Below are 25,530 nucleotides of genomic sequence, written 5' to 3' on the forward strand. Positions count from 1 at the left end.
GGTTCAGTCCTGGTTTAATTCTGGTTTAGACCTGTTTTAGACCTGTTTTACACCTGGTTTAGTCCTGTTTTAGTTCTGGTTTAGTCCTGGTTTAGTCCTGGTTTAGTCCTCCTGGTTCAATTCTGGGCATGTGTTGTAGTCTATGATTTATGTTCTGTAGGTGATTAAGAACGGCATTAATGTTAATAATATTGATAGGTGGGCTTTATTCATCACATCGATCACCCCCCCCCTTTTAAAATAATCCCCACTACACCACTGGCAATGACATATCCATAGTGAAAACATTTCACAAGAACAGCTCTTGAAAGTGGTGAGAACAAACTTGAAGATGGTGCTCCAAAAAAGGATTTAAATTAGGTATTATTGGGGAGATCTTTTTAGAGTTTGACCTTGCCTGCTACAGAAATGACTAAGAGAATAAATGTTTTTTAAAATGTTCAAATGTTCAATAGAAACAAGCAGGTAACAGACCCTCCACCAGAATAGTTACACAATGCACTTTTAAGTGCAGTACTTTACTACTTGTACTTCTTTATAATCTGCGCAGTCAGTCACATACTGGTATATAGTTTTTTTTCTTCTTCTTCGTTGTGACTGGTGCTGGAGTCGCCTGCTTTTCCTGACCCCATAAGCCATCTGCACCAATTTAACCATTTGCGATAAGTGCTGGAGAAAGAGGTCTGAGTTTGCCTGAGCCCTCCTAATCCTGAAACAGTACAGAGCATGGGTGGCCACACACTGCAGCTGCATACAGGAGGGGGCTGGGAGTCACAGGGCCATAGGGGACCAGGTCTGTGGAGTAAAGGACATGCGTATGTGCCTCAAACTGTTATACAATGTGAGCAAAGTCATGGACTCATTGATCCTGAGACGTGACTGTAGCTGGATTTCAGCTGTGGATTTTTTTTCTCATTGTTTTTAGAATATATTGTAATGTGTGAGCTTCTGTGTCCAAGTTTGTCTAAGTCTAAGTCTAACTAGGCCTGGCACGATAATTCCTATGTACACTCGAAGTTCAACATATGAAAGCTGGAACTGTATATTATGAGTCTCAGTATTTATTGTGTATAACATTTCTCTGTATTAATGGGAAGATTTTTGTTATTTTTAGTTGTAATATGGTTTGAGCTGTAGAAGGTTGAGTAAGTGACTTCTGTGGCTAGTTGCCTATTGCTTCATTGTTGCAGCTGATTACTTTTAGTGATACTGTATATTTAGAAATGGTTTACTGGGATTATCCTGTTTTATTGTGATTGTGTCAGTGGCTTAAAGTAGATTCAATATGATCATTTATTGTTACTTTTCTCTGTAGCAATATCTCGTGCTTCAAAATGTCTTATCGAGACAGGCCTATTCACAACCTATAGGCCTATAATGTTTAATGGAGATGAGGGACTGGTAAAATGATTATACTGTTATTGTGGTGAATTTTGTTGTTATAAAGTGAGGGCTAGTGGTGTGCAAAAATATAATAATATCAATATATCGCATCACTTAATGTGATGATACAGTATTGATATTGTGAGCTGCTGTTTTGATATATCACCAAGAGTATTTATTGGTATATCTTACAAAATTATTTTATTACAATGCTACAGTTTTGTTGCTTATTCAGAGGAAGGAAACTTGTTTATGTGACGCATTTGACATTTTCACTGTTTTGAGGATTAAAATGGACATGTTTCATATTAACTTTGCACAAGAAGTGGTTTAACAAAGACTTTTAGTGTCACAGCTATGATTTAGCCATTATTTTTTATTAAACTGCATCGAGTCGATTTGAAATATATCGTATCAAATCGAAAGTGCGCTGTATGGAGGCATGTATCGTATCGTGTATGAGTATGAACTGGTGGTATTAATATAGAGAACTGGTCGCTTGGGATCCAGAATACACACTTCTTCAATACTTTATGAAGATTTGAGTCTGTTCACTGGTGAATTTCTCCATTTTCATATGGGCGTGATTGACAGGTGGGTTAGCCAATCAGGAACATCTAGGGTCCATCTGTATTGGAAAAAAAAGGTAAAGGAAAAATATATCACAGAGGATTGAAAAACATTGCGTATTTCTGCGAATCACTTAGCAAAGAACTACAGTCTGTAGGAAAAAGAAAAACCTGGAGGAGTAGTTTGCTTGTTGAAATATCAGCTATAGGCTTCCAATACTGTTATCTGTAGCTTTATTTATGACCTATTACATTCATTAGCACCCATTAAAACAACACATTTAAACATTTTACTCCAGATTTCACCTCACACCAGCACCCAAATCATTTCACCTACTAAACGTCACAAGCTCCTATTTTCTCTTTTGTCTTCTGGGTGCTACAAAATCACTTTAAATTATTGAGAAACAGCAGCACAGACCTCCAGACACACACATCGCTCAGGCATTTGTGTTAAGCAAACACATACCATACCCCCCGTGCCCCTGACCAAGCCATTTCCAGTAAATTAGTGGCAGTAAATGAGGCAGCTGATACTTCGGAGCTCTCCCCAGTGAACACCTGACACAGCCCTGGCCCTCAGCCCACCAACCTGCGCACGAAAATACAGTCCAAAGTATGTCGGATAGCCCTGGTACTAGCTGGTACTCATTCATTCACACTCGCGCAGTCAAAGCCACAGAACCGCAATTGTTATTATGAGGAAAAACACCAAGGCCAGATTTACAGCGTGTGCAAAAGGCGTCAGGGGTCATTGGCAACAACCCGTGGTATAATGTTTGCACAACAGAAAGGGGACACACGGCTGAACCCGAACTGAAACCTGAAAATATCTGAAAATTAGTACAGTGTATTAAGATTATAAAAAGACCACCCAAATTGCGTTTTCAAGCGACAGTATTTTAAAGCTGCACTGTGTAACTTTTTGGTTGGGGGTCCGTCTCCTGCTTGTTTCTATGGATATTTCACTACTCTGTAATGTTGTAATGTTCCACAGTATGACATTAAACACCTCCAGCTTACATTTATTCAATTACAGGTGGTTTTATTGCTCAAAAATACTTAGAAAACAGGCATTCTGACTGTGAGCGTTGTTGTCTTTCCACAGATCTGACCTGTAACTTGGTCTGGTTTGGTTTCCATGAAGATAGAAATGTTTAATACCATACTGTGGAGCATTCCAGACAAAACAATAGCATCTCCATGGAGAAAAGTTACACAGTGCGTTAGGGGTGTGCAGGGTGAGTTTGATGATACGATACATATCATGATTCGAATATCACAATATATCCTGATACTAAAACAATGGTTGATATATTGTGATTTATCAGTAATTACTTTATTACTACTCCTTCAAGAGAACACAGTTGTATGAAATTTAATGTATTAATTTCTTAAAGTCATGAGAACAGTGAATGTAATACATTTTTGTGAAAAATATTTTAAAAATCAATTTGAATCCATTTTGAATCGATTCGAGAATTGTGGAATGAAGTATTGAATCGATTTTTTTCTTACACCCCTACAATGCACCTTTAAAAGAACATGTTTATGATTTATTTTTTATCAATAACTATTCTCATTTTCTTTACCACCAAACCACTTTGCTCAGTGTCTTTAGGTTGAGGGTGAAAGAACCTTGTATTGATACTTTACAGCTGATGTGGTGTGATTTTACAAAGGCGCTGCTCTGTCTGAAGCTTTGTTAGACTTTAATCTGAGCTTTCATTTTCACACACTCTGACCATAAAGAGCTGATTTAGTTCTAACTACAACATGTGAACTGATGTGTGCTATTAAACAAGTCCAAATAACTTCACAGTCACAAGCTAGATCACATTATCCAACAGTTTTTTAGTTAATCACTCTTGACTTTGTTGTTAAAAATAAAACACCTAAACTGAACCATGAACACTCGATTGATCACAAGCTTCTGAAAATGTGTTGTTTAAATCCATTTTGTAGTTTTCAGACAATCTTGAAACTTTTTGGGAGTGTTTGCTAATAAGCGCATTGTGTTGTGTCTCCATGGTAACTGCTGAACATAGAGATATGTGTAGAAAACCCCCAGCGTGATGTCACTGCTGTAGATTATAAAGATTTATATGGAACAAGAGCAGAAAGGAGAAATTAATGAGGAGTGAGTTAGCAAAAGGTTTTGTATTTCTTGGTATATATTTATATCTAAAAGGCTCAAACTCCAGATTTTTCTTTTTTTTTCTTTTTCGTAATACTTTTTTCTACATTAATAGTTTCTTGGGCATGAACTGTGCAGGTGCAGTCTTGTGAGTGCAGTTTGGATGAAATACTTAGAGATATGTAACATCCCGAATTTTTAGTCAGCTAATTGATCAGCAGGACAAGTCTTTAGTGAACAGGGAATTCATTTAGCCCTAGAGCATTGACTGTTTTAACTCTAGTTATTATATCATTAGCACATATTTTCTCTATTATAATGTGATTTCATGTCCCTGGCCTATTAGATAACTCCTTTCCCATCTTGTTTTTCCTATCTTTTGATAATGAGCCTCTCTGTAAACAATGTAAATTGATAGTATTTACTTCAGTGGTGGCATTTTTCAGTGTTTTAATGTTCTAAATAGCTCACTACATAACACAGGACGCTCACTTTATAGTGTATAATGTAGGCCCACTCTCATGTATCCTCAGATCATTAGATAGATAGTTTAAAGGGCCCATATTATGCTATTTTCGGATCTATGTAATGTTGTTTCCTCATCACAAACATACCAGGAGTTGTGTTTTGTTTCTTTCAGAAATGTTTAACCCACAAACCCTGTGTATTTAGTAGAGATGTAACAATAACCAAAATATCGTAATATCGTATCATCAAAGTTCTCACAATAATGTCTTGGACCATCACAATATATCAAATTTCAAGTTTCTTTGCTTAAATTAAGAGTTATGGTGCAGTAATAGCTAAAAAAAGACTACATAAACCATGATCCATTGCTCCATTTCAGTGCAGACTACAAGAAGAAATAACAGTTCTAAGCACTTTTAAGTCTTAGTTCTTTGGATTAAGTCTTGTCAAGTCATTTTAAGAGGAAAAAGTCACTTATTAACAGTTTTGATAGCTTCCACAAAATATTTCAATAAATATTGTACCGTGAGATGTATATCATGAAAATATTGTACAGAGAGATTTGGATATTGTTACATCCCTTATCTTGAGCCTCCCCACCATATTGAGAGCTTTCCCACGATATCGCAACAAATATTGTACCGTGAGGTTCATACCATGACGATATCGTATCGTGAGACTTGGATATCGTTACACCCCTAGTATTTAGGCTGTGTTCTCCTCACAAACTGAAAACACTATTCCACCTTGTGTTTTTAAACTCTATAGAGTTTAAAAACTGGAATAATTTGGATGATTTTAGCCCTAGAATTGCCCATTTCTACCACTACATGACATCACAAGGTGAAACAGAGCATTCTGAGCTTTAAAGATGAAGACAGACTAATAATAAAGTATTACTCAAACATGTGTGAATGAAACAAAACACAATTCCAGGTCTGTTTTTGATGAGGTGACAACGTTCGAACTTGGCTTAAAGCTCTAAAGAGTCAATTTTACGCTCTATGAGACCTTTAATATGCCTACTACAAAGCAAAAACAAGCCATATATAAAAGCCACCATTGTGCTGACCAGACGGTTGTCATAAAGCGCAGAATCCCCTTGATATTTGAGAAGCACATATGCAGCAGACCCATCTTTATAAAATTAAGAAAGTGAACGACTCATATATAAACTATATTCTTGTCTTCATCTACATTTTTCAGAACATTTTGGTATTACTCTTTTAAAAATTGCACTTGTAAAATAAGGCCTCTTCAGATTTAGGCGAGGAGAATGTGTATTAAAGCAGGTCAGGTTATAGAGGTCAAAGAATGAACCCTGGGGTCAAAGGTCACAGTCAAGAAAGACCTTTTGCATTCCAACTGACTGGTGCCCTCTGCTCACACACAAGCACGACACACAACTTCACATATGTTAAAAATGAACAAAGACGTAAAGGAATTTCTGAACTCTTGACATTTTAATGTCAGTAACTCAATTCAGAGAGTAATTTTATTTTCAGTAATTATGATATATTACTCCATACCAGACTAGTTTTTGAAAATGTGCACGTTTTTGTGGTGGTTGATTCTTCAAACAACCTTCTACTTTAAATCATTTTGAAGGTCCCATATTACACAGAATTGACTCTTGTGAGTTTTTAGCCATGTTATAATGTTGTTACCTCCTCAAAAACATACCCAGAGTTGTGTTTAGTTTCATTCACACATGTTTTAGTAATTCTGGATTATTAAAAATGCTCTAATCTAGGACCTTTGGGTGATGATTTTCTTTTTGCGAAATTAGAAACACATGTTGCATAAATAATCTAATATCTTTGTTTTTATTTTACAGAGCAACCCCATATCTGAAAATGAAAAGGCCGGTGAGTAAAAATCTATTTATATATTGCCATACACACAGTTTTGCCTTTTCTGTAAGCTGTTTGGAAAAGCACATTGCATATTTTGTTTTGTGGCATTCCTTTTAATCTCGTGCTCTTGAGAGGGGGCTGTGGTTTTGACGATTTGCTGGATTGAGGACTAGATAAGATTTGACTTATCCCAAAACAGAATCAAGTCTGTTGCCCTTGTGAGATAAGGAAGTCTGGCTGTCCAATCACATACATAAATCATACGTCAACCCATTGTATTGTTCTTTATATTTAGTTTACTTCACTATTTAAAGATGCACCTTGAACATTTAAAGTGGAGTGTCCAAAACTTATTTTCTCTATATATGGAGATGTTAAAGTTTTGCCTAAAAAGTTCTGCAAACTTGCATAAAACCATAGACTGTACCATAAACCATAACGTTCTGCTCCAGTCAAATGAAGCTCATCGAAGGTTGCAGTTATGCTGCATTCTATTGTGCTCGGGATTCAGGGAAAACCGACCTTCATCTCAAGAAAGTGCAATGGAGCGGCCAATCAAATTGGTCTTCTGAAACAAAAAGGCTAGTTCGAAGCAGACCAAGTCAGATGGATTTCTGAACATGTCATAGTCAAACTGCCATAACTGAGTCACTGACAGATAACATTACCTAACAGACTCTATTTATTAGCAGGAGCTAGCGATACCTGACGTTAACTACATAAGCTAACAAAATAAAAATTGTAACTTTCTTGGGCATACATATTTTGCCGATTGTTGCAATGGAATGATTTACAACGATGTCAGGAGAACTGACTTTAATTTATTGACTACTGACATTGAATAGAATGCAGCATTATAGAGGGGAATTTGGAGAATTTGGATTTCCATATTAGGAATTCCGACTGAGAGTATCAACCAAAGATCCTCTGGAATGAGGCTGTTGAAGATAATGCCCCTTCCCGCCTACACTGCTAATCTAGCACAGAGCGGGCACTTAGCAGCGCAGGTCAGCTATGTCCATTTATACAGTCTATGCATAAAACTTGTCAATCTCCATGGAAACAAGCTGGTAACAACAAAGAAACAAGTCTTTTTGGCAGTAAAGATGACAGTCATTTTAAAAGATACATACGCTTATAGCATCCTGTGAAACATTCCAGGCAAAGCAATACCATTCCCATGACACAACCAGAAAAGTTACACAGTGTTGATTTAAAACAACTGTGCTACGTGCATTTCCCTGCTCTCATATACATTCCAGCTGTAAAAGTCAAAGTACTTGTGAGGCATCACATCTGTCAGATATGCATAGGCTGATTTCTTGATAAAATGCCTGCTGTGTGTTGACATGTTGGGTCGATGCCTGCTGTCGGTTTTTGGCACGGTTTGTTATGAATCAATCTGAATGAAGTGGGACCTCACTCCGGGGTCACTGTGTCCTCCATTTTGGCTCTGACCTCTGTTCCCACTGCCTGTCGTAATGCCCCAGCTCATCAGGAAACTGTGCTTTGGCAGTTTGAGAGGATTGGCAGGGGAGCAGTCACCGGTCGAATAGTAAACAATAGTGTGTGGTGGTTAGACATGGGGCGAAGGCTTTATTCTACGGTCCCCTGCTGTCTCTGAGCCTGCTGGGAGTCCTCACTTTCCTCTGTGTCTCCCTCTAATTACTGCTCACAGCTCTGCATGGGAACCCTCTGTACCTTTTGACAATTTTGGCGAGGGCTGCTAATCCAAACTCACAAAATGTTCAGTCAAAAGAACATTACATAAACTGGCATTTTAAAGGGCTCGTATTACACGATTTTCTGATCTGTGTTATAATGTTGTTTCCTCATCAAAAACAGACCTGGAGTTGTGTTTTGTTTTATTCACACATGTTTAACACACAAACCTTGCAGATTAAGACACTGTTTTCCACCTTGTGATGTCATGTGGTAATACATGAAGTCCTCCACTGTGTTTCTAAACTCTATACATGTTATATAGAGTCATTTATATAATTTTTTAAATTATTTTCAGCTATGGAATTGACAAGCTCTACTAAATAAAATGTAAAAGGTAGTTGTTTACATTCAACTATACTGCATGAAGACATCATAAGGTGGAACAGAGCATTTTGAGGTTTGTAGACAGATAGTCCTGTTATAAATTTGGTTTAGGCTTGTAATAGACCTGGTTTAGACCTGGTTAAGACCTGGTTTTGTACTGTAATAGACCTGGTTTCGACCTGGTTTCGACCTGGTTTTCGACCTGGTTTCGACCTAGTTTAGGCCTGTTATTGACCTGGTTTAGACCTGGTTTAGACTTGGTTTGGACCTGGTTTACACCTGGTTTACACCTGGTTTGGACATAGTTTAGACCTGGTTTGGACCTGTTATAGACCTGGTTTACCACTGGGTTGGACCTGGTTTGGACCCGGTTTAGAGTGGATTAGACATGTAATAGATCTGGTTTCGACCTGGTTTGGACCTGGTTTCAACCTGTTATAGACCTGGTTTGGACCTGGTTTAGACCTGGTGTCAACCTGGTTTCGACCTGGTTTCGATCTGGTTTAGACCTGGTTTAGACCTGGTTTAGACCTGGTTTGGACCTGGTTTTGTCCTGGTTTTATCTTTCTTTCACTTTCACATCTTAATTATTCCATGTTGCTTGAATAAAAACACACACTTCATTATTTCTGTATTTTCAGAACACCTTTTGTTAGAGCAGTGTTTTTCAAATTGTGGTCCTGCTCCTTCAGATGGGACTTGGAGCTCTTCAGTTTCACTTTTAGACAGACAAATAATGCAGGATTGCTCAAACATGTGTGAGTGAAACAAAACACAACTCCAGGTATGTTTTTGATGAGGCAGCAACATTATAACATGGCTTAAATCTCACAGGAGTCAATTTTGCTTAGTACAGGACTTTTCATCTACTAAAAGATCATGTACATACTGTTTTAACTACTTTACCCTTTTGTAACTCATTTTCTGCACTCCATCATCGCTATCAATTTTACCGCCTTCATTCCTCCTACACATTATAGCTATGGGCTTCAGGGGGATGAAAATCTAATACTGTTGCCATAGCAAGTAACAATTCAAAACAGTATTATATCTTTTGAGTGGGCAAAAGGGCCAAAGGAAACCAATGACTACATACTTCTGGCTTTAACTAGGACGTGTTGCTTATCTCGGATACTTAAGATAGGTAAAAAAAAATCCCTGCCTCTATCATAGAAGTAGAAATGTTTGTCTTTGTGATTATCTTTTTAAAATATTAAGAATAAAGTGGATCTAGTCAACTCTAATTTAAGATACTCTTTTATAGGCTTGTCACAATAACAAATTTTGAAGCTTGATAAATTGCTACAGAGAAATTTTGCCATAAACAATAATATTGAAACTATTTTAGGCCACTGACACAAAGCAGGGGAATCCCAGTAAAGCAGTTTTTATTAAAAGGCATGAGCTGCAACAAATAAATAGCTGGATGAATATATTTAGCCATAGAAGTTATTTATTCAACCCCCTATAGCGCAAATTGTATCACAGTGCAGAGAAAAAATACTAAATTATCCCACTATTGCAAAAAATTGTACACATGACACAAATAAAACATTGAGCCCCAAAATATATTCTTACAGCTTTCATATATAGTCGTCCCTCATTTTATCGCAGATTTTTTTTGTGCAATTTTGCATGCTTTGTTTTACAGCATATGATTTACAGCGTATTGTGTTCCTCCCCCTGCATCCTGATTGGTTAAGGGATTGTAGACCGTTGTCAATCAATCTCCTCCGTGCCATGTCTCCTGAACAGTACAGAATGCGTTCAGCTTGCCAAATTTACTTAAATGTTCGATCGTTAGCAATGTGATTCTGAAGTGCAGTGCGATCGGGCAATTGCTGCACTTACCGTGTGCTGCAGAGCTCTCAATCGATCCTTTCTCCTTTGGTCACCTCCAGTCCTGTCTCGATCGTGAGTCCTGGTTCAGTTCTTTTTAGTCCTTTTTTAGTCCTAGTTCAGTCCTGGTTTAGCCCTCCTGTTGCAGTCCTGGAATCAGTCCTAGGTTAGTTCTGGTTTAGTCTTGGTTCAGTTTGTGCCATATGCAGTGCAAAAGTTTGATATAATCTCGGGTTAAGGGGCGGGTGCCGTGCTGTACTGCGCGGGTGGGGGTTTCCAAAAATGGACCAGTGCAGGACTCTGTGCTGTAGGGCTCCATTACGGAATAAATAAATCTTTGGTTTGTTACATAAAGAAGAAGGAAAATAACATAAGGACGACAGCAGCAATACATTTTAAGAAGGATGTAAAAAGGGTTAACTGTTCTGTCTGAGAAAAGTGTATAAAGTGTGTGGTGAAGGGTTTTACAGGCCTTAAAACAGATATAATAACTGTAAAATATAAAGTTGACTACTTCACGGATTTCACCTATCGCGTTTTTTTTTAGAACGTAACCCCCACGATAAACGAGGGACCACTGTACTGAACGATAAGTCAATAATAGTATTACTAACACACCAAACTCTTCCTTTTGTAAGCTGATGAATGAAGTTGAAAATAAAACTATAATTTTTCCTCCAAAACAGTTACAGTAGTAGTAAGTGAAAGTTCAAAAATTGTATTCATTTGTTTTTACGGAGACACTAGATGTAAGAATTTCCTAGAGCTGAAGTGTTGCTCTACCAAGGTTTTGTTGTATTTTGTGCATCAATCAAATCTAATCTAATCTAAAACTGTTCAAAAGGCCATTGTAAGTATGTAGTTCTGTTCACCTCTGCCCTTGATTACTAAACCAGCAAGGCCAGCAAAACTGCATGGTAGCAACTTCAAAGTGTGGTCAAGCGTCTGCGGTCATTTTTCTTCTTTTAAATTAGTCTTGACTTTCCATAAGCAAGTTACATAACCGCCCCAGGGCTGCGTCCATCTGACACAAGCCAGGACTCGTGGGGGTGGGGGAATGCTCAAAGTTGGCTCAGTTTTTGGGGTACTTGATGAAGCGCAAAAACTGCCCCACTGTTCATTGTTGACACTTCAAAGCCCCCCTTTCTGTCTCCGCTATGGACGCCCTCTGGGAATGACAGAGTTGTGAGGACGTTACATCACAAGCTCTGCCCTGGAGGCTGGTGCTCTGAAAGAACCTTCATTCATGGTTTAAATTTACTATCAGCGCCACAGAGGATGCACACCATTGATCATGTAGATGTTGTTTTCCTCCTGATAAGTCTCGTACCAGCACTCCTCATGACCTCTCTGCCCAGTCTAGTTCCACCTTAAAGGTCCAATATTACGTAAAATTGACCCTCGTGAGCTTTAAATCATGTTGTAATGCTGTTACCTCCTTAAAAACGAATTTCTCGGTTCTACTTTGTGATATCATGAAGCGGTAATTTTCAAGATAACAGCTCCTTTTTACCTTTTTGTTCAGTAGAGATTAGTAATTCCAGGGGTGAGATGATCCAAATGATTCTGTAGATCTGGTTTAGACCTGGTTTTATGCTTCTGTCACTTTCACATCCTAATTATTCCATGTTGCTTGAATAAAAACCTATATTATGGTACGTAAACATTGACACTTGTGAGCTTTAAATCATGTTATAATGTTGTTACCGCCTCAAAAACAAATTTCTCTATTCTACCTTGTGTTATCGGAAGTGGTAGTTTTCAAGATAACAGCTACACTTTACCTCTTATTCAGTAGAGATGAGTAATTCCAGGGCTGAAATGATCCAAATGATTCTGTAGATTTGGTTTAGACCTGGTTTAGACTTGGTTTTATGCTTCTGTCACTTTCACATGTTAATTATTTCATGTTGCTTGAATTAAAACCTGTATTAAAAACCTATATTAATTCCAGGGCTGAGATGATCCAAATGATTCTGGTGATGGTGTATGGAGTTTAAAAACATAATGGAGTACTACCTGTATTACCATATGACATCACAAGGTGGAATAGAGTGTTCTTAGTTTGAGAGAAGAATTAAATATGAAGGATGTGTGTGTTAAACATATGTGAATGAAGCAAAACACAACTCCAGGTTTACTGATCCACAAGGGAAATTATTTGGAATTATTCAGAAAATAGCATAATTAAACATGTGTGAATGAAATAAAACACAACTTTAGGTATGTTTTTGATGAGGAAACAACATTATAATGTAGAGCATAAAATAGCATAATACTGGCCCTTTTATTTTACTGCTGGTGCCACAGAGGATGTACACCATTGATCATGTAGATGTTGTTTGCTTCCTGACAAGTCCTGTAATAGCACTCCTCATGACCTCCCTGTGGAGTCTAGTTCCACCTTAAGAGAGCGGTCAGTGTCACGGCAGGATGTGACCGCCTTAAGCATCACTACAAGTGCTAACCTGCTGTTTAGGATGTGTGTTTATGAGAGTTCTCCCTGACGTTAGGTGCAGTTTGGGTTTTTTACTGCAGTCGTTGTGTGTTAGTGCTAGGAAAACGTGGTAAATGATGTAACAAGTCTGCTTTTAAAAGGTGAAGCCATAGACTGTATATATAAGCGGACTTAGCTAACCAGATAAGAAATGAGTATGGGAGCTCTTCTGGCTCCATTGACTCTGGCTTCAATTAACTTTACATTGAAAAAATGTCACCCCTGTCTTTGTAACTGCTGCAGTCAGACTCATCATTTTGGTCTTAAAATGTTCATATTAACCCGCACTACATGATCCTGGTATTTTTATTTCACTATTTTGTCTGTTAAAGGTGCAACATGTAACTTTTTTGTCGGGGGTCCATCACCTTCTTGTGTCTTTAAATACCATATTTTTTTGTACTGTAAGGCGCACTTAAAACGTAAACTTTAATTTTCTCAAAAATCGACAGTGTGCCTTATATATTAATTCTGACTGTGCTTACTGACCTCAAACCAATTTTATGTGGTATACAGAGTTCAAAAATCTGTCAAAATGTTTTAGTACTACTTTGGTAAGCTATAAAGCCACACCGCTTGATGGATTATCGGAGTATTACGGCTACTGTAGTCAGGAGCCTCACGGAGTAAGTGAGTCGTGTCCTCCCACATCAGAGCACAAGAAACAGCTATTTTTTCAGCGCTTATAGTTTATGCAAATTAGCCATGTGGTTTTAATTTTCATTTCTGTAAAACTTAAACAAATGTGCACAAAGCTGTATTAAACAAATTATTACTCAATATCTATTTGACTCCTCCTCGTATTAAATAAATAAATAAATAAATAAAATAAATTATTCACTCTCATTCACATTCATTCTGACTGTGAGCGGGGTTGCCTCTCCACAGATCTCACCTGTAACTTGGTCTGGTTTGGTTTTCATGAGGATAGAAAGGTTTAAGCCTATACTGTGAAACTTTACAGGCAAAGCAAAATCATTTCCGTGGGGAAAAAGAAGTGATGGACCTGCCACCAGACACTTTAATTCCTCTTCCGACTTTGGAACTGTGCTTCAAATTTGCTCCTAGAACTGCTAGCCTCGTGAGCTTCATTTGACTGGAGCTGAACACTATGGGTGATGTCACACTGGCTTAGTCCACTTCTTCATACAGTCTATGGGTGAAACGCAGTCACGCATCTAGTTTGTGTAACAGATCTTACCCCTGCTTTGGGCAACAAAGGGAGCCATGCGTGAAAAATCACAAAAACTTCCATCAGTGAGTAGGCTTGGCCTCAGATAGTGCAATTTTCATGGATGTCATTCATTTTTGTATATGGTGAAGTTGCCCGTGTTATGCCGGTTATTTCGTTTCAAAACAGCTTATGCAACAGCGTGTGGAGACAACAGTGGATTTATGTCAGGTGCTGTTAAGAAAGCTCGAATTGGAGTTCCTGTTTGCTTCCAGAGGCCAGGCTGCACTTGACACTTACCCTTTGGCTTACGGCTACATGACTTTTAAAGAAAGAATTTGACATTTATGGAAATTAGGGCTGTCACTGTAACACAGATTGAAGTGTGATATGTTGCTGAAGTAAATATAGACGATAAAAGATAATATTGAAACTAAATGCCAAAAAATGTCTAAATGTATAATATTAAAAAAAAAAAAACATGAGTTGCAATACATAAAGAGTAGAATGTAATACTTAAATAATTAGTTTGTGTCTATAATGAGTCATGGAAGTTATTATAATTCAACCTTCTAATGCTCAAATTTTGTCATATTGCAGGAAAAAATTAAATGAAAAAGTCACACAATAAATACTACCCACCCAAAATAATGGTTTCGTCTGTCATGTATTGAAAATTAAGTCGATCTAATATTTATCGTGACAGACCTAATGGCAATAGTGATTTCATGTTGACTTTTGTGAAAAATGCAGCTGACCGATGTCCAAAAGCTTTTTTTAGTATTATTTTTAAAACAACATTTCAGCAAAAAAAGCCTTTGTCAGATATTTATCTTGTGCTTCTTGCACAGCACATTATTTAAAAAAGAAAAAGAAATAAAGCTTTTAGACATCTGAGTGTGCTATGCATTTTTTTACTTTTGTCTTGCTGCTCCTTGCATTTGCACCTCTGCAAGAATTTTGGTGTGCGTTTTCTGTTTCTTTTGATTCATGTTGACTTTTAAAATCAAGATTGAGTTCACATCCATATTTTTACACATGTCGAGAACACTGGAATATCTCAGAAATCATGATCAAATTCCATGCAGTTTTTAACGTGTGTATAGATTTGTATAGACATGTTTTACACAAAAAAGATCCACTGGAGACACATGATATTGACGTTTACAGAGGATTGTATAACACACACCGCTTCTTAAGCAGAAGACCTTGATCAAATCAAGTTTGTAACACGTCCAATGCCCCCGGCTGCCTATTATTGCATTAAATACGGATGACTGAACAGCAGACCATTACATAATTATTTCTTCTCAAACCACTTTATCTTAATTTGTAATTCACTGTGCAGTAAATACATTTCCAGTTATACCATCTCCTTCACTTCTCGCTGAGTTAAAGGCTGTCAACAACTCCAATCGGGAATTCCAGGTTCCGAGAATTCCGCAAATCTTTTTTTAGCTGCTAATGGGTTAAAGCTTCCATACTGTGCTTTCCACATCTAAATATAGTCCAGTGAGTCTGCCTAAACAAAAAACAATGATGGCCTCCCAAGCAGCTTGGGTTAGAAGCTGACCTTTTACCTGGACTCATAGTCGGAGCCTCCCATCGCCTCGAGAGGAAGGAAGAGGGTGAGGAAGTGGTTTAACATGCACAGCCTTATGGGAGTGTCTGCCATTCAGATTAAGTCAAGTAGTTACTGTAAATATTCCATCATACCTGACCATTTTTCCAGTTTTATTCACTCTTTCCTGTCATTGAGTTTCACAATTAGAACTCTTTCTTCTGGCCAGTTGTTTTCTGTTATTTAAAGGATTAGTCCCTTGACCCAGTAAGGTCTTCAAGTCTAAATGGTAAAACCGGCATCCAGCATAAATTGTTTTCTTTTGGATACAGTGTTCCACAGTATGCTGCTAAACTATCCATTGTCTATCTCCATGGGGACAAGCAGGTCACACCGTCAGGTCAGATCTGCTTGCAGGTGATCCCACTGATTGTGAGAATGAATGGTTTTCCAGGTATTTTGAGTCACAGAAACAATCTCAGTGAAATAAATCTGTTTAATAAGTGTTTAATGTCATGCTGTGGAACATTACAGGCAATAAAAAATCCATGGAAGCAAGTTGGTGATGTACTGCCCACCAGAAAAGCTACATAGTGCACCTTAATGGGCCCATATTACAATGTTTTCTTCATTATGTTATAATGTTTCCTTAAATTAACCATAGCCGATGTTGTATTTTGTTTCATTCACACACAAATCCTACATATTTAGGCTTTGTTCTTCTCTTAAACAGAAAACTCTCCATTCCACTTTGTGATGGCATGTGGTAACAGGCCTGGCGACAGAAATTTAGGGCAAGAAGCCTCGCACGTAATGTAAATTAATAGGAAAAGGGGCCAATTCTGGGCCCCTAAAACCCTGGGGCCCAGGGACAACAGCCCACTTTGTCCCCCCTGTCAACTATTACTGTACAGGAAGTGCTCCACTGCATTTTTAAACTCCATACACTTTCAATAGAATCATTTGGATAATTTAATCTCTGGAATTTCCTATCTCTACAGAACTTAAGGTAAAAGGAGCTGTTAACTAGAATAATAATACTAATAATAAAATAAAGGCTTACTCAGACATGTGTGAATGAAACAAAAAACACAACTCCAGGTCTGTTTTTGATGAGATAACAACATAATAACATGGCTTAAAGCTCACAATTACAATTACAGGTAATAAAGGACCTTTAATTGAATATAAACAAAACAAACAAAAGAACTGAATACACTTTTCATTATTAATTACTTCTTTTTGTTGCTGATTATTATGTCATTATTGAATTCTTCCTAACCATTTCCTCGCGGCTAAACTCATGGTCTTGGAACACTCCCCCTCTCTCTTATCTCTCATCTGTGATTTTGACAGATGTACTGAAGCACTGTAGCCTCGAGACAATAATGGTTCATGACTGCAGTTTGTTTTGCTGTAGCTTTGATTGCCCATATTCTCACTTCTTCACACATAGTTACAGACGGTGTGTTGTGTTTGTGCAAGGTCACATTCCTGGCCTGTAGCGTCAGCCTAATGCCAGCCTCAGCTGCCCGCACTCTCCCCTCTCCACAACATCCTGTACGGACGAGGACTGTCAAAAGCAGAGATGCACGATACAGCTTGTTCAGTTCCGATACTATTTCGATACTATAACTTTAAAGGTGCATTGTGTAACTTTTCTAGTGGAGGGTCTGTCAAATGTTTTTCTTCATGTAGATGTCATTGCTTTGGCTGGAGTGTTTCACAGTATGGCATTAAAGTTTTCTATCTTCAAGGAGACCAAACTAGACCAAGTTACAGGTCAGATCTGTGGAGAGGTGACCCCGCTCACAGTCAGAATGCCTGTTTTTCTAGATTTGTATATAAAATGACCTGTAATTCAATAAATGTACGGTAGAGCTGCTGAATGTCATATTGTGGAACAAGCAAGTGATGGACCTTCAACCAAAAAGTTGCATAGTGCACCTTTAAATCTGAAATTCCCAATATTAACCAATACCAGTACTGAGATTGAAAACAGCGTTTATCTTCTTCATACAAAAATAAAATAAGACAGAATTGGTCCAAATGTATTATGTATCTGTTGTTTATCTCTCAAGTAACTACAGAACAGCTTTTTATAAATAAATGTTCAAACATCACAAGACTTTCAAAGGCCAATTATCACCACAATAGTTTTATTACATCACTTCATGTGCCAAAATAGGATATCGACTGATTCAATATTTGGAAGCTGATGTCCAGTCCAGTCATTTTTTCGGTATCAGTGCCAATATATATTTTTTACTGTTAATGTTATTATTTTATATTGTGATGTGTGAGTTACTGTGTCCAAATAATTTCTCTCGCGGATCAATAAAGTTTGTCAAAATCTATGTCTAAGTCTAATATCGGACACCTGTATAGGATTGATCCATGTTTAGCTAGTCAAAAGCATCTGATACTAAAATTAGTATTGAGACTACATACTCACTTGAGCAAGTATTGATACTAAAAACGTCACATTCACAGGACAGAAATGTACCTTTAGGTTTAGAATGGTCTTGATCTGTATCAGAACAAGTATAAGAGCAACATGGCGATATATATATAAAAAAAAAAAGTACTACAATTTATAGTTGAAAATCACATTATATTGTTTAAATAATTAATTTTTTAAACAGAAATGGTATTGAGTATTGCGTCTATTCCTTAGTTTCGTGAAATTTTTGTATCAACAATGCTTGTATTGTATATGGACATACTGTAGGTGCATTTGTATTTTACACCTCTTTCTACAGTTTACAGTAGAGCTAATTTCCTCAGTAACTAATAATGCACCTTTCATCTCACAATCCCAGTGTTTTTAATAGCATTAGCAGTTTTTGGTCACCTCCTTAGCCAACAGGAAACCGCTGCATGAAGGGGAATTTACAACAGGAAGTCAGCTCACTCAGCTCCCAGTGCTACAACAACATGAGACCCTCCCATCCCGAAGAAAGACTCCTTTAAAAGGGCTGTACTGTAGCTTTTATTTCCCCTCATCTGCTCGGTATGCGTTTCATCACCCCATTTCTATATATACATTAAACAGAGATCTGGCCTATAATAGAAAATGGGTCAGTGTGTTGTTTGTTAGCACACGTCCCATGGAGCTGAGGCTGTGAAAAATCATATTGGATGGTGAGTTGTGGGTTTGTGAGTTATTAAATTAAAGGCACTCTCAGAACAGCAGGGGTTTACTGTAGAGCTCTGGAACTGTGGAAAGTATGTCCTCCTTGGAAATATTCTTGTATTTTTAGAGAGCTAATATTATTTGGCTGTGTGATTGTTTATACAAGTAAATTTATGACACTACCCGCTTTAAATCTTCAATATAGAGCAAACTCTGATTACCTTGCAGTTTGGTAAAAAGTATTAAATCTAAAAAGCTTTTCTCACACTGTAGGCCAGGCGGGTTATCCTGATGCGCTGGGAAGACCCACTCCCAATGGATAAAAGATGCCCCCTCATTCATGAAACTGGAGAAAATAAGTCACTCAAAGGATCTGACACTAAATTTACTGAAGCCTGGTTACCTTTCATAGATCATGTCATGTCTTTGACATTGGAGGTGACCCCATGAGTTTTGTTGTGTTTTATCTCATGTGTTCATGGGTATCAAGTGGTTGATATAACTATGCTAAATGTTTTCTTACTTTTTTTTAAAGGTGTGTACATTGTAAGCTGTTAATATTGTGTAGTGGCTCTGAATATTACACATTTCTCTGTACATTGGCTTTTATATTTTGAAAAAGCCTAAATAAATCATACATAAAAAGGGTGCTTATATTTATTAGCTAATGTTCAGTGACAGGGTATAATAAATGTACTTTCATTTTACATTCCTGTGTAATTTTCCATTGCTAGTGTTTAGCAAAATTCCAATGGAAACCTCTTTATATTCACATATACTGAACCTAAACAATCTCCCACCAACAGCAGTAATCCATATGTAATACTGTGATGCATGCTGTAATTATGTGCGTTTATGTTATAATATACGTCTTAGGGGGGTTGAGATGAAGGCGCCTAAGGCAAAGGGAACAAAGGAGTAACTTTTGTAATAATGTAATGTAATGTAATTGTAATGTTAATAACTGTGAGAAAAAAGTTTATTCTTTGTTTACTACTTCCTGCATTTTATAGACTTATGGAAAACATCAAATATATGAAGCAAGATGTATGGAATTAGGCATCAAAGAAAAAAGTTAAATAAGTCAACAAGATATTTTAAAGTAGTCACTCTGCTTCGTTGACAGTGTTGCAAACCCTTGGCCTTCTCACAATCTTAACTTTACGATGAAGTCTCCTGTAATGGTTTTCACTTCCCAGGTGTGCCAAGAAATGCCAAGAGCGCCAACCAGTCATCAAAGGAGGACTATTTTTTTAAAATCTAAAACAATTTTGAGACAATTTATTATTATTAGTTTTCACAACCCAATCCTTTAAAGATCCTATGTTACATAAAAGGATTCTTGTGAGCTTTAAGCCATGTTAGAATGTTGTTACCTCAGCAAAAACACACCTGAAGTTTTGTTTTGTTTCATTCACACATGTTTGAGTAATCCTGGTTTATTAGTCTGTCTGCATCCCCCAAGCTCAAAAAAATCCACCTTGTGATGTCATGATGCAGTAGTTTTCAAGTTAACAGCTTCCTTTTACCTTTCGTTCTGTAGAGATCAGCAATTTCAGCTCTGAAATTATCCAAATGATTCTAGTGAAGATGTATGGAGTTTAAAAACACAGTGGAGCACTTCATGTATCGCAAGGTGCTTAAGAGAAGAACCCGACCTAATTATGCAGTATTTGTGTGTTTAACATGTGAGAATGAAACAAAACACAACCCCAGTTATGTTTATAATGAGGAAACATTATAGATCAAAAATAGCGTCATATACTCCATTTTATGCGATTATCTATTGACTTTGACGCTACGGGACCTCACATTAAGGAAAAGGAGTGGACACTGATGGTCACTTCAAAAGCCCTTGCACACAATCACAGTCAAAACTCGACGCACCCACACACACATACTTCAACCTTTTGACGCTAACTTGGCTGTACTGTAAAGAATACACTATAGGGCATTGTATCCACGTCCATTTTGAGCAGATGTATTCAGATTTTGTTTATACACTGTTTGAAGTCATTCCAGTGACTCTCCCTCCTTTCTTGTTCTTATTCCCCTGTCTATAATTCTAGGTCACTATGTTGGCAGGTAAAGCTGGCTGGGTCTGTACAAGGGATTTAGGCCAAGGCTCGGACCTCTCCCGGCTTGTATCATGTGGGGGGTATTTGGTAATTCTTTCCTTCCTGTGTTATGGAAACTACAATTGTTTTCCTCTGACTGCTTCCATCTCAACCCCCTCATGACTTACTGCTTTATCCAGGTTGTAGTCTGTGCACGGCGAGCTCTGCCCAGGTGCAAAACAGATCTTGACCCAGTTGGTGTAAATTTGGGGCATATGTGTACACAGGCAATAAAATGGATTAAGCCAGGTAACCGCATGTGCATAAAAAGGTTGTGATATTTTTAGTAGTTGCTGACGTATTCTCTGAAGTACTTGCAGTCAGTTGAATAAAAAAAAAAAAAGTAAAAATATTATACAGTATACAGATCCTGTTCTGGACATGTTGAAGGAATTTAATAATTTTATTGCTGTAATAATATTTGTGAAAAAAGAAATAAAAACATAAATGTCAAAAACTAGAAGATATCATTATATAGTATATAGTATAGTATTACATAGTAAAGCTATTTCTAAATATATATTGGTGCTTCACAAAAAAAAAGCTACTTACTGTATATGTTTCAGATGCAATATTTGATGGTTGTATTTTAAGCAAAGCAAAAATATTTGTATAGCACAATTTGTACACAAATTTAAAGTCCTTTACAGAATAAAAATGACATTACATTACAATCACAATAAGAAACAAATAAAAACAAATAATCATCATAAAATTAAGATTAAAAGATGCATATGTTTTGTCATTTGGGGAAAGGAGGTATATACTACCGGTCAAAAGTTTTAGAAGACCTGAATTTTTCCAATTATTAATTGAAATGCAACTCATGCAACTCCAATGAAGAGCTTGAAATTGTACAAAGGTAAGCCCTGGACAGCCAGAGGTTAAAAAAAAAAGATAAAAAACACAAGTCCAAGCTATGGAAAAACTACCTCAGGAAAAAAGAACAAGATGGTAAGTTTGAAAACATGGAGAGTCCAGAATTAAACCCCATTGAGCTGTTTTGGGATGAACTGACCTACAAGTGCCACACATTTATGGAAACTTCTGCAACAGATTTGGAAAGAATTTTCTGAAGAATATTTGATTTCTATTGTAAAAAGAACTAGCCACGAGTGTGTTCAGCTGTTATATCTGCCAAAGGTGGACACTTTCATGAATCAAAAGTTTATAAAAGAATGAGAACTTCGCACATCAATTACTTGAGATGGGTGCGTTGGAGGAGAGGGAGAAGCCCAAGAACATAGAGAAAAATCCCGCACACCATCTTACTTGCAAATTGTGAGATTTATTTGGACAAACCTTGCAACGTTTCGGCACTAGGCCTCCATCAGGCAAACTGTTTGCCTAGAATACCTTTTGGTCAACAGTAAAGAGTAAACTGGAAAAAATGAAAAAAGTGTGGTGTTCTAAAACTTTTGACTGGTAGTGTATATTATGAAAATTATAAGCAAGTTCAACGAAAATAACTGGACCAGATACTGTAGCTTCATCTCCAAGCCCTGATGAATCTGGTTGGTAGTGAAATATTGGCTTCAAAAACCTAAATAAGTCCTGTTGTTTTCATTTATTTTCCTTATAAAAATCTTACTCCTAGATGTCTCGAAATTTTCAGCAGTAATATTATGAAAACATATTCACTTTTTATGTTGTACTTTAGACACACTTCAAGACACATGAAGTACAGTAGTTACACCCCTTGTCAACTCCCCTTTATGGGCTGTTTTGTTTTCAGCTAATCCCTATTTACAAGAGGTCAGAGCAGAGGAGAGAACTCGAGGTCATGAAACGGCAGAGGCGCATGTAGGAATTCACTCTTATCTTTGCACAATCCACACGCAGCTATAAAACCAATTGTCCATGATGGGCACAATGCTATCAGCCAGACAATCGCTACATTACCTTCTCTTGGACTGTTTTTGTGCATACTTTTAGCCTGCGTTATTTGAGCTGCACTTACCGCTACTTCACCCCAAGAGGAATTTACTCACACATAATGCATGATTAGCTTAACACTTAGAATCTGTGCTGTTTTTTCCATATCGAGGTCTCATGTTACCTGTTCCTGTGAGGTTCAAATGCAAGCAGTAGACCTTGGACATTTCTGAGTGTTGGATTTGAAGTTTTTGGCAGATTAACAAGTATCCTATAAATACTTTGCAGTGACATCATGCTGGGGGTGCTCTGCGTGTATGTCTATGGAATGTTCAGCTGTTACAATACAATGGACACATTAGCAGACACTGCTGAAAAACTCTTACAAAATGGATTTTAAACGACTCTTTTCTGGAGCCTGTGATCAATATGAGTGTTCATTGTCATATGTGTGTAAAAGACTTGTTTAACAGCACAAATCTGTTGTAGTTTCAACAAAGTCAGGTCTCTCTGGTCAGATTGTGTTTAAAGATCAGATTAAAGTCTAACAGAGTTTCAGACGGAGCTGTGCCATCAGCTGCAAAGTATCAACTGCAAACATTAAACTTGTAGTTACATAATTCATTCATTCATTGTTGATTCATAAACTTTTAGTCGAGTCACCAGTTAATCTTCTTTGGAAACTTAGAGTGGTCCAGTTCCGTTCTGACACTGGCACAGCCTTATCCGATCAACCCAGAGTTGTTGATTTTTCTCTATTTTAGAGGCTTAGCTTCTGTTACATAATGGTTTGATTTCATATTTTCATTATAAGTAATTTTTTTCTTTTTATGTACTTATTTTCTAATAGACATCAATGTGTTGCAACCATAGACTGTAGAAATAAATGACCATAGGAAACCCACTAGCTGCTGAGTTCCAAATAGGAAGTGAGCATGGGCACACTTCTGGCTCCATCGACTCTGACTCCAGTTCACTTTCTATTGAAAAAACGTCACCCCTATTTCTGTAACTGCTGTTGTCAGGCTCGTTATGATCCTGGTGTTTTTGTATTCCACTATTTTGTCCGTGAACATTAATAACAGACAAACAGGCTCCTTCTTTCTCAAAGGTCAACCCTGCTCGCTTTAGTAACAGATTTGATTCACAGTGCTGCTACATATGTGCCCTTCCTGCCAAACCAGCAGTACGGATGGGAAAGGGCGTTACCTTAAACAGCCATGCTCCGGATTGGTTCTTTGGTTGCTATGATACGCGCAGAATTACAAATATGGAGCTCTATGGCTGACATCACTTAACTTCATCCATTTATTTATACATATACTCTATGGTTGTAACTTTACAATCACCCAGCATTGCGTGACAAATATGTTTTCTTATCATCTCGGGCTATAATCAGATTTTGTTTTAAAGTTATATATTTATTTATTTCATCAAATCACTCACCTATACCATAGCTTCATCCAGTTTTGAGACAAGTGTGATCACTTGTGGTTTGTTCAATCCCTCGAACTCCTTAGCACGTCATCTATTTATTTATTGATTATGCATTTACTACTATTTTTTACTCTTTTAATCTGTTTAATGCCTCTTAACTCTTGATTCTTTTTTATGTGTGTGGTATGTGAATGCTAGCAACAGACCACCCTGGCACTGCAAAGCAAATTTCCCTTGGAATTAATAAAATATTTATCTGTCTATCAATTGGCTGTCCATGTGTGGCACCATTTTGTGTTATCCTCACTTCACACGAAGATATTTTTAGTTTTTCTCTAACTACAGTCCTGTGTAGAGCTGGTCCTGATGCTGCTGCGTTGCTACAGGGCTGGGCAGGTGCTCACACCGAGAAAGAAGGCAGAGAAAAGGGCATGAAAAAGATGGAATGATTAAATAAAGATGAGTGAAGAAGGAGTGTGGGGGAGAGACTGGCTTGTCGTGACTTTGAAGCACTCAAGAATTCACAGGGAACAGCATGTGTCAGAAAGCACTTACTCACACGTGCACGCCCCACACACACGCACACATACACACATAGGGAATACAATATGAGAGCATTGCAGTACTAGTTGTCCCGCTGCTGCTGATGCTTGGCGCTGCAGAGGGGAGTGTTCTGCAGATGAGAGGAGGAAACTGAACCACAAGCGTCTTTAACATCACGTCAGCTCTCTCTTAAGTGTCTAGTAATTAGCCATGTTATTAATGAAGAGAAATTATGACGCATTTGAGTCGGTGAAGGAGAGAAATAGGGCAAGTGACAGTCTGGAGTAGGTGTGGTTCGGTCTGTGCTAGATTTTATAGGGATGTCTCGTTCCATTCGAATGCTCCTGCTGCAAAAGTCGTTCAGTGACCACATCCGATCATCCACCTCGAGAGCCTTGGACATGCTGAGTAAGGGTGGCAGGGAGGGTCATATGACAGGTGAGTAGAGAGTGACTGTTTAACGCTTGGTTTCTTGCATGTGATTAGGAAAATAGAGCCAATTGTGTATGTGTGTGTGTGTGTGTGTGTTCCAGGATGTTAAAACTGCCTAGTCACTGGATAAATTCGAAAGAAATGGGTGTATATTTAGATATTTGTTCAAAGTATTATGCCTGGCTGGATTGCTTGTCAAAGGAGATTAATCAATGAACAATGCGTCTGTGAATCCAATCATTTCTGGCACGTTTCCTTTCGATATAAGCCACCCATCTCTGTCTTTGCATATTTATACTTTTTACTAAATGTTGTAATGTGGCCACTTATGATTGAGCTCCAGTCCAGTGACTTAAGGGTGACCACCTGTCTCTCTTTTGGTTTTCCGTACAGCTGTCTCTCGTCCCACTCGTCTCACAATTTAGAGAATGTCACACTTTTTCACTGAGGCGTCACACTG

General features: G+C 37.6%; 1 protein-coding gene across 1 annotated transcript in view; it reads left to right on the forward strand.

Moving 5' to 3' along the window:
- The window catches only part of dlc1 (DLC1 Rho GTPase activating protein), a 128,029-nt gene that overhangs the window by 22,325 nt on the left and 80,174 nt on the right, over positions 1 to 25,530 (forward strand). Inside the window, 1 exon segment of the mRNA XM_055158096.1 lies at positions 6,395 to 6,425. Within this exon segment, the coding sequence (XP_055014071.1) occupies positions 6,395 to 6,425 (31 nt within the window).

Source organism: Boleophthalmus pectinirostris, unplaced genomic scaffold (assembly GCF_026225935.1).
Source record: "Boleophthalmus pectinirostris isolate CB_2022bp ecotype Guang Dong unplaced genomic scaffold, ASM2622593v1 HiC_scaffold_22, whole genome shotgun sequence".
Taxonomy (NCBI): Eukaryota; Metazoa; Chordata; class Actinopteri; order Gobiiformes; family Gobiidae; genus Boleophthalmus; species Boleophthalmus pectinirostris.